This window comes from Andrographis paniculata, unplaced genomic scaffold (genome assembly GCF_009805555.1).
Source record: "Andrographis paniculata isolate CXL003 unplaced genomic scaffold, ASM980555v1 Contig86END, whole genome shotgun sequence".
In the NCBI taxonomy this organism is placed as follows: Eukaryota; Viridiplantae; Streptophyta; class Magnoliopsida; order Lamiales; family Acanthaceae; genus Andrographis; species Andrographis paniculata.
The window spans coordinates 5,135,195-5,145,197 of record NW_026137624.1 but is presented as its reverse complement, the minus strand read 5'-3'; the positions used below and the strand labels follow the sequence as shown (position 1 = coordinate 5,145,197).

General features: G+C 33.3%; 2 protein-coding genes across 4 annotated transcripts; both read left to right on the top strand.

Annotated features, from left to right (window-relative positions):
- Nucleotides 1–1,451: 1,451 nt before the first annotated feature.
- Nucleotides 1,452–3,048, top strand: LOC127242493 (UPF0496 protein 1-like). The gene has a single exon (XM_051262058.1). It carries the CDS (start codon nucleotides 1,485–1,487, stop codon nucleotides 2,760–2,762), a length of 1,278 nt encoding a protein of 425 aa, XP_051118015.1. The 5' UTR covers nucleotides 1,452–1,484; the 3' UTR covers nucleotides 2,763–3,048.
- Nucleotides 3,049–4,665: 1,617 nt separating this feature from the next.
- On the top strand, nucleotides 4,666–9,533 carry LOC127242443 (uncharacterized). Of its 3 annotated transcripts, none has more exons than XM_051261989.1 (8): nucleotides 4,666–4,819; nucleotides 4,997–5,513; nucleotides 6,318–6,481; nucleotides 7,180–7,391; nucleotides 7,599–7,853; nucleotides 7,955–8,041; nucleotides 8,942–9,114; nucleotides 9,185–9,533. In XM_051261989.1, exons 2-8 carry the CDS (start codon nucleotides 5,182–5,184, stop codon nucleotides 9,294–9,296), a joined length of 1,335 nt encoding a protein of 444 aa, XP_051117946.1. In that variant the 5' UTR covers nucleotides 4,666–4,819; nucleotides 4,997–5,181; the 3' UTR covers nucleotides 9,297–9,533. The 3 variants fall into 3 exon arrangements, with proteins under 3 accessions (XP_051117946.1, XP_051117944.1, XP_051117943.1); XM_051261987.1 differs by having other exon boundaries at nucleotides 4,979–5,513; XM_051261986.1 differs by having other exon boundaries at nucleotides 4,667–4,819; nucleotides 5,167–5,513; nucleotides 9,185–9,532.
- Nucleotides 9,534–10,003: the final 470 nt, after the last annotated feature.

The window sequence follows — 10,003 nt, the reverse complement described above, 5'->3', positions numbered from 1 at the left end:
GAATAAGCAAAATTAAAATGAAAAAACTCTTTCAAAACGCTGGGTAGATGAGCTTTTCAGAAATTAGTTTTTTGGGTCCAAAAAACTCTTTTAAAAAGCTAATATACCAAACACCTAAATTAGTTTTTTAACCGGTCAAACAGCTAAAAGATGTTAAATAAAACGTTGTTTCTCAAATACCCCCTTAATATAGCACATGTTGTTTATATTTATATAGTGTGTTGATTGTCTCTTTGCTATGTGTTATCATCGTTATACTGAATTTTTTAAATAAACACAGAAACTTACACGTCTTAAATAAAATAATATGATATTTAATTTAATGAATTATTACATGTTATTACTAATTTACCTTAAATATTCTTAATCTTATAGTCTATTAGCATAAAAATTAACTTAAATACAATTAAATCCGACATATTAAGGGAGAATTAATTGAAAATTATTATATTATAGTTCCTAAATTAATTTATTCTTAGTTTTGATCTCTTAAATAAACAATAATTAAGTGGGATAAAGTAATTCTATCTTATTAGGAGCATAAGCTCTATGGTTATATTTACTTAGACTTTTTTTTTTTTTTTTCATATGTTAATTTTCACATACTTAGGGTATGTTTAAATTTGTACTATTTATCAATATTTTTTTTAAAAAAATATTAAATAAAACATCTATTTTTTATTTTATTTATTATATTAAAAATTTATTTTATATTCAAATCTTCGTATCAATACCAATTTATATCATATTATATTAATTCAAAATTTTTACTATTGAATATTAAACCCAAAATTTAAACCCTCAAATAAACACACCCTTAATTTTCTCTTATTAGACAAATATTTATTTTTTGCAAAATACTAATTTTCGAAAAATAATGAAAAGTCAATTTAAGATAAACAATAAAACACAAGACAAAAATATTACTACATATGTTGTAAAAAATTATACTTGATTGATTGGATATGTGTTTTAATAAAACTAGTTAATATTTAATTACTTTTTTATACTAAACGTATATATATATATAAAAAGATGATATTTTATTTATTACAAAATAAAAATTAAATATTTTTTAAAAATTTTAATATTAGTAATCAAAAAGAATATTTTAAAAAATATATAATATTAAATACTTCTTATAGTAAAGTCAATTTTTTTACTTAATTTTAAAATGTTCCCAAAACTTTTATTTCCACATGTTATTAGTTGCAATTAATTTTATATTCTGTTAGTTGTGAAAATAAATTTAGATACTAATATTCATTAATGGAGCGATACCGACACGCAAATGGAAGCTTCCGTGCAATTCCCAGATCAATCTTCGCCGTTGATTTTTTTTTAGAGATCTTAGATGATGGGTTTTCTGGAGCGGAAGTCCCTGTACCTTCCGAGAATTCAACTCCGGTCGGAAGACCAGGCTACTGTCGTCTACTATATATTCTCGCTCAGAACTCACCCTCGAAGCCAATCGCCGCCGTGAAATGGGCAACCTCATGAGCAAGGCGCCTCCTCACCGGAGCAATAGCAGAAGCCACCAGCCTCCTCCTCCTCCTCCTCCTCCTCCGCCGCCGCCTCTCGCGGCGGAGCGACCTGAGGGTACCGTCCCTAGCACCAATTTGGGCGCCGATTCCAATGTCGGCTCCGACGCGCAGATAAACCCCTCCGAGGCCGATTTGAGCTCGTACGAAGACGAATCGAGGTCCGATCCTGAGCTACAGACGTTTGAATCGACTCTACAAGCGCGCACAAGCCGCGCCATAAACTCCATCGCCGTCGACCTCGAGATGCGCTCCCTCTCCCTCAATTCGCTCCGAGAAGTCACCGAATCGCTCCTCGAAATGAATCATGAAGTCGCGAAGATCATTCTCAGAAACAAAGACGATATTCTGAAAAATCCAGAGCTCTCCGATCTCGTTGACGACTACTTCGACAACAGTCTATTAACCATGGATTTCTGCAATGCACTCGGCGTTTGCCTCAAACGCGCCGGCCATATCGAGTCGATTATCAATGTAGCTCTCCGGAAATTCAAGGAAGAACACCACGCGCCGCTTCCAGAAGGTTCTTCGAGGAATTATTCAAAAACATTGGAGGAACTGAACATTTTCCGCACTGCGGAGGCTCCATTTTCGCAGGAATTCTTCAATGTTTTCAATTCCGCTCGCACAAAGCAATATTCAATTCTGGCGAGGCTTCAATCGGAGAAGAAGAAGCTGGACAACAAACTGGGGAAACTCAAGGCATGGCGGAAGGTTTCCTATGTGATATTCGTCTCCACATTCGCCACAGTTCTGATATGCTCTGTGTTAGCAGCAGCTCTCCACGCCTCCCCTGTAGTGGCAGCAGTCGCCGCGGCTGCCTCCATGCCCTTAACTTCAATCGGAAGATGGCTCGACTCTATCTGGAAGAAATCTGAGAGGGAATTGAAGGGACAGGGGAAGGTCATAACTACAATGCAGCTTAAGAATTTCATCATCATCAATGATCTGGAGACCATAAGGGTGCTAGTGGACAATTTCCAGATCAAGATTGAGGAGTTGTTGGCGAATGCTGAAGCTGCAACAATGGAGGATCAGGCTGTGGTGATTGCAATGGAGGAGATTCAAAGGAAGGTGGATGGATTTGTGAATACTGTCCGTGAATTGAATGAGTATGCAGATAAATGCACTCGAGAAATCGCCAGGGCTAGGAATGCTGTGTTGATGAGTATAATCAATCATCCAAACGGGTCGAATCAGGAATTTGGTATGTTCCCTTGATGCTTACTGACTGTTTAATTGTCTGCACTTAGTAAGTTATAAGATCTTGCCATTGATGTATATGGATTCTTGCTTATCTAAGCTTATTAGATATATATATATATATAGTTCTTACATATGTGGTGTGTAACTGATGATCTTATTCTTGTTGTGCAATAGAGATGTTACAGAGAGTCAGCTATAGTTGGCCATTGATTGTGTTTATAATTTTGCATCTGTTTTGAGTTGTTTGTGGATTTGTGATTGATTTTGGATTCACATATTTTGAATTGAACTGTTATGATTGTGATTTGGGGTTGTTTTGGAGTATTTGGATGTTTTTTGTTTTTGTCTTTTTCTTTATTTTATTTACTTATGACGTCGGAATCTGTAGTAAATCCGGCCGAACTAATACCTGCAAACTAGACCCGATTGGTTGAGGCAATGGAAACAGGATTTTTTTTACAATGTTTTGAATTTAAAAGTAATAGTATTGTACTGATACTTTGAAATTGAAAGAATGTTTTGATATTTTATTGTTTGAATGGAAAAAATATTTGGATATAATGTTTGGTTGGTATTTGAGTTTTGAGTTACCCATTTGTACTGGTTTTACGTGATTTAAACAGTGAAGATTACTAAATTAATAATAGTAAGTCATGACATTACTTTCTCTGTCTTGCAATAAATAGTTTTTTTTTTTATTTTTATTTTTATTGTTTCGAGTGCTATTATTTAAGTAATGCAAATTAGTAAATTAATAATAATAAATTATAATAATATATATATATATTTTTTATGTGAACATTGTTGTTAATATTTTGAAAGTAAAAACTATTTGTTTCCTACGGCGAACACCTCCTTGTGGAAGAAATATAAGTGAAATTTTAAATATATATATATATATATATGAATAAATGGGTTTTAAATAAGTGGTTGAAAATTTAATTAAATTAATTTATATTTTATTAAATATATTTTAAAATAAATAAATTTAATAAAAAAATTATAGTATGTATGTATTTTGTTATTGGATTTGAATTTTTAATTTTAATTATCATGGAGGTGTGATACATAAAATATTTTTTATTGAATATTATAAGAATAAAATACGATAAATAAATACTCCCTTCGTCCCAGATACACTGTTCTACTTTATTTTATCTTAGGAGAGATGTAATTAGTAGATAATTAAGAATGTATTAGTTTAATTATAAATTAAGATTAAAATAACTAATTAGTTTAATTAAAATTAAAAAAAATAATATTAAAAAATTTAAAATGAGATGAAAGTGTGTAATATTTTTCAAAAAAGGAAAGTGACATGGTACATGGGACCGACAGAAACGGCAACGTGTATATCGTATTCGGGAGAGAGGGAGTATAATTTTTTTTTTAAAAAATATATGTAATATTTAATAATGTGAAAAAATATGTGTGCTTGTTTATGGATTTGAGTTTTGGGGTTTTGATTTTTAATAGGAAAAACTTGAATTTGAATAGTTGTTTGATATGATATAAATAGATGATGATGAGATGTTTTGAAACTAAAATAATTTGTAGTATAGTAAAAACTAAAATATATGGGTTTGTTTTTTGCACATGAATATTAGTATTATATTGGAGGAATGGTACGAATGGAGTAGAAAAGATTAAAATATGTTTATTAGTATTATGTTATATAAAAATAATGATATTTTTATAATATATTTTAAATTGTAAAAATATTTTTAATTATTAGTAGAAAAAAAAATAGATAGATTCTTAAAATGCAGAGCGAATATAAAAGAAGAAAAATAATTATTCAATTTGATTTTTTAAAATAAAAATAAATAATAAAAACCTGTAAAATCCAAAAATAACACAACCATAGAGATTTCAGAGATGTTTAATGTAATTGTAAAATTTAATTGGGGTTACTTGAAAGAAAGAAGCTGACGTGGACGCGGAGAGACGAGAGAGAGTGGAAAGGACACAAACCCTAAACCCACAACACAATCCACGCCCTGCGCCGCCGCCTTCCCCACCTCCGCCTCCGCCTCCGCCTCCGCTGCCGCCGCGGCCCGCTGAAATATCCGGTGAGTTATTTTATTTTATTTGCCTCTTTCTTTCTTCATTTTCCCTCTCCCTCTACTCCGGTGCTTCCATTTTGTCAGGGACATCGAGTATGTTTATAACATTTTTTTCATCTCTTTTCGTTTCCTTTCGCATTGTCTTCTACCGGTGGTCGCCGGTAGCTGTCGCCGCCGTTTCAGACTTTCGACGGAATAAAAAGAACATTTCCAGTTGCGAAAATAAATAAAATGGAAATTGATTTGTGCTAGTGCAGTACGAAGCCATTTTTTTTTTCTTTCGAAGAAAAAGAATATTAATTTATAATAATAACCTAAAACCCTTTTTCTTTCCCATTGGTAAAATCCCAAAGTCGAAATCCCTAAAAATGATACTCCGATCGCTCCTCCGATCAACCGCCGCCGTGCCGCCACACTTGCATATCTCCTTTCGCCGGGGTCTGGCTGCGAAAGCTCCAAAGCCGCCGGTCCCTCCCAAAGGAAAGAAACCACCGCAGAAATTCGATCCGAGGGAAGAAATGCAGGCGGCGACCCCGGAGTTTTTGGCCAAAGAAGAGGCGCAGCTCCGCCGCCGCCAGTTGGCTGAGGATGAGAAGAATCCAGCTCTTGACGTTGGACCTAATGGCCGCCCCCTTTTTACCTCTGCTTCTTCCCTGTCCTTGCTTACAAATGAGAATGTCAACACTTACTTCAAATTCAGGTATACAATTCTTCTTTTTTCAGCAGAAATATCAATCAATTGTCGAGGCGATTGATTGAACGCTTTGTTGGTTTTAGAGTGATGGAAATAATGTTCTTTTAATGTTCTTTTAGTGTACTTCCGGATGCATACTATTTGTGTTTTTAAATGATGAGTTTTCTTGCATTTATATGTTTAAAGTTGTAAATAGATCAGATGATTTGATAGTGTATAGGTGGTAGTGAATGGATTAGATGATAGTTTTAGATGTGATTGTGGTCAATTTTGTGTCTGTGTTTTGATATGTATGTGCAGAGGTAGTGTTTGGATTTTGATTTTGATTTTTTAATATTACTAATTATTGAACATTAAGTTAGTGAATAATAATAAATTTTGAATCTTTACATGCTTTGGGTTTCTAGTTGCGTTTTTATATGAATCAGAAGAGGAAAAAAAAAAAGCAAACATAGGCTTTGTTGAATGAAATATTAGTAAGAGATGCTTATGTTGTCTTTCGGTATTGTGTAATAGTTACTGTTAGATGTGCAGATATAAATCAGTGGATCGAAGAAACATGATAGTGTGGCACTTGGCTTTTACAATTTCACAGAATCAGTTTTTCTAGAATTATTTTCCGAAAGCAATTTTCCCTACTTTAGTAGCTGCTAATGAATGATTGGTGAAAAGATGTCAGAGGATGGAAGTTTAAGCATATGATCTTGGTTTGTAATCTAGTCGGTATGTGTTTGAAGATCACTCGCTATGTATGTGGACGTTGAATAGTTAATTATGATTGATGGAGGTATTTTTGGGATTTATTTGTAGCATGGAAGAGCTAAAAGAGGTGTTTCCGGAGGGCATACCAGTGGGGATGCTCACGGAATTTGAAGAATCTTGCAGGAGTGCCTTGCTGGTGAGACAATGTTTCATTGATCTCCGAGATAATTTCAGAAAAGTTGCTGATCCTTCAAATATAGCTAATTCCAAAGGTTCACCTCTAAACCTACTTTGTAACCATGTTGTCGTAAATATTGATTTTTGGCGGGGTAGAATATTTGCTTCTTGATCAACTGCAGGAATTTACTGTTATGACAAGGACAAATTTGGTTTAGGGTGTGTTTGTTGGGAGATTGAATTTTGGTTTGGGATTTGAATAGTAAAAATTTGGAATTCGAATAGTTGTATGATGTGATATAAATAGGTATTGATGTGATGTTTTGAATGTAAAATTACTTTTTAGTATAATATAGAAAGTGAAAATTAGGTGTTTTATTTGATGTTCTTGGAGAGAATTTTTTTTTTATGAATAGTAAAAAATTGGAGAAAGTTTTACAAATGAACACATCCTTAGAGTTTGTTTTTGTAATTTGACTTACACATAAATTATATAAGTTCCGACTGAAACACTCAATAGTTTGCATCGCCTTTTGGCTCAGTGGCAAAGCTCTAAATAATGATTTTATGTTTTGCATGCTAGATCATAGCCCGTTACTAATATGAATCATTAACTATTGTTTGCCTTTTGATAGCTTTTTGGGTTATAAATTATTAAGCTTTATCCAACCAAGAAGTTAGTTATGTTTTATTTTGAAGTGCTCTTGTTCTCTCATATTGTAAAGGAATATTCATTATATTACATGCTTACATCTTGATTAATATACATGATTAATAATGGTCCTACTTTCAGATCCCAAAGCCAGGAAGCAAATTATACTCGATGGTCCTGTGAGTTGTGGGAAAAGTATAGCACTTGCAATGCTTGTTCATTGGGCTCGCAAGGAAGGATGGCTAGTGCTATATGTCCCCAAAGGTCGAGACTGGACACATGGTGGGCTATTCTATAAAAATCCTCAGACTGGTCTATGGGATACACCTGTGCAGGCGGCGAACATTTTGCGTGTAAGGATTTCATTCTTCTTTCGATAGAAATGCTTACATTTTGTCGTAATTTCTTAGAACATATCTTGCTCCTGTATGGTTTATCATCCTCCAAAGTCCAAACTGCCTTTTTGTTGCTACCAATTCTATAGTCGTACTTATAATGTTGACAAGCACTTTCCATCAAATTTTTTTGAATTTGTACCTTCTTTTGGTTGTTGAATTTAGGATTTTTTGAGGTATAACAAACCTTGCTTGCAAGGGCTAGAATGCAATATACATGATCCTATACCATTGGGTGAGGGTGCTGGTGTTGGGCCGCCAAAGGGTATTGATAACATGCCAATTTCCGAAAGGATGACACTCTGCCAGCTTGTTGAAGCTGGAGTCAGTAACACATATGCTGCTGTTGGAGTGGTAGTTCGATTGAGAGAGGAATTGTCAAAGGTGACAAGGATCCCGGTCCTTCTTGCGATTGATCAAGTGAGTGATTATTATTTAGTATTTACCTGTTCGTTGATATTTACTTGTTAAAATCCATTTTTATTTTATCTGATTAATCAATTTTTGCTACATCTGGATAGTATAACAGCTGGTTTACATTCGCTGGATTTGAGGAACCAGTAACCGTTCGGTCTTGCAAACCCATTCATGCAAGAGAAGTTGCTACGGTGAGCTGTGATGAATTTTATTGTGGCTCAAAGAATTTGAGTTTATTACGTCATTGTTCTTTTAATGCGTGTAAGAGTGCTCATATATTTCTTAAAGTTAGAAATGAGAAACAAATTTCTCATAGAATAGAATTTAGGAACATTTGATTTTATTTATTTTTCATTTCTGATTAGTATATGACGATATGCATACTGAACTAAAGAAAATATTGAGAAAATACCACGAATCAGGATTCTTATTGATGCACTAAGTATGTATAGAGTAAATGATAGCCAGTTAATTACAACACGAACTAATCGAGAAGATAATTAGGGATTATGTAGGAGCAAGTGAAGAAGCTAATCTAGAAATCAATGATAGAACGAATCTAGGGATAATTACGGAAGCTAATAAGACAGCTCATTTAGGAATTGACTAATCTAGGAGATAATTACACCTAGATAACTGAAAATAAATTCTTAGGGTGTATTTGATTGTGGGTTTGGATTTTTGAATAGCAAAAAGTTGAATTTGAATAGTTGTTTGATGTGATATAAATAGAGGTTGATGTGATGTTTTGAATGTAAAATAAATTTTTAATATAAAAAAAGAAGAGTAAGTGTTTGATGTGATGCTTTTGAAGAGAAAAAAGAATCTGAATAGTAAAAATCTGTGGTAAAACCCTCAAAATAACACAACCGATGGAGTTAACTAGGAGAGGAGCAAACTTTAAGTTTAGATACTGTTAATTTAATCGACATTGTGAATTGTTGGAGTTGCCCACAACTGTTAATTTTATTAATTCTTTATCCTTGAGTAGTGTTATATCATGTTTATCATTTTGATTTTGCTTTGCTGCTTTAGGTATTGGGCATGATGATGCTAATTGTATTGTCAAATATGATTCTCGATTTTTGTAGGTTAATGCATTTAGGTCAATGATGCACGACAATATGATGGTGGGGGCTTTTTCCCACTCAACTGCTGTAGGGAAATTGCGGCAAGAATTGCCGGATGTTCCTGTTGACGCCCGAGTGTATCTCCCTCGCTACAATTTAGATGAAGCCGAGACTGTCTGCCACTACTATCTCAGGTACACTTCAACTTTATGACATATCATCACCATTTTCGAATTGTTTGAATGGTTGGTTGGTTGGTTGCAGGCAACGAGTGATGAAACGAGAAGCATTCACGGAAGAAAATTGGAAAAAGATATTCTACTTATCCAACGGAAATGGAACAGAGATGCGACGCTTAGTTCCGTTTATGCGTTGATAGGTAATTCTTGTACTGATATTTGTTTTCCCATTCCCGCCGGGTTTAAAGTAGAGGTCGGGGGAGTTATGGAAGTTCTCCAACCCCGACCCCCCGGATATTTTTCCCGGAAAATTTATTTCTTGCTTTCATAATGTAGACGACTACTGCTTCTCTTAGAATAACGAATATCATTTTTTTTTTTTTTTTTTTGCTTCTTTGTGGTGTTGTATTCTTTACACTCTTGGGTGGACTTCGATTCAAAAGATATAGGACAATCGAATAATTTTTGAGTTGTATAAGTTAGATCTTCTATGAACATGTGGAAAAACTAGAGAATGATTAACTATTTAAGTTTATGATCATGCAGCATTAATATATATAATTACTAAATATGTAATGGAAATTTGAATAAATTTAAAAATAATATAAATAATAACATCGATAGTAAAATATAACAAACATAATGACATGGATAATATCATATTAGAATCAACAAGCATGATTAGTAAGTAAATTGATCGTTAGATTTTTATTTTTTTTTTCGTCAGAATTCAAATTTTCACCTATTGCAACAATATTTTAATATTTTATTTGTAAAAATTATTATTATTATTTTTAATTACTTGGATAAGACTAATCATTTCTTAAGTTTTATTTCTCCCATAGTAGCAATGTGGCCCAAATATACTATAATTTTTTGCAATTTGGGCTTTTCACTCCTTTTT

What these genes read in the sequence shown, in the direction of transcription:
- LOC127242493 (XM_051262058.1), top strand. Translation starts at nt 1,485, where the DNA reads ATGGGCAACCTCATGAGCAAGGCGCCTCCTCACCGGAGCAATAGCAGA.
- LOC127242443 (XM_051261989.1), top strand. Translation starts at nt 5,182, where the DNA reads ATGATACTCCGATCGCTCCTCCGATCAACCGCCGCCGTGCCGCCACAC. An exon ending in TCCTTCTTGCGATTGATCAA is followed by an intron (nt 7,854 to 7,954) that starts GTGAGTGATTAT and finishes ACATCTGGATAG; the next exon opens with TATAACAGCTGGTTTACATT. An exon ending in GTCTGCCACTACTATCTCAG is followed by an intron (nt 9,115 to 9,184) that starts GTACACTTCAAC and finishes GGTTGGTTGCAG; the next exon opens with GCAACGAGTGATGAAACGAG.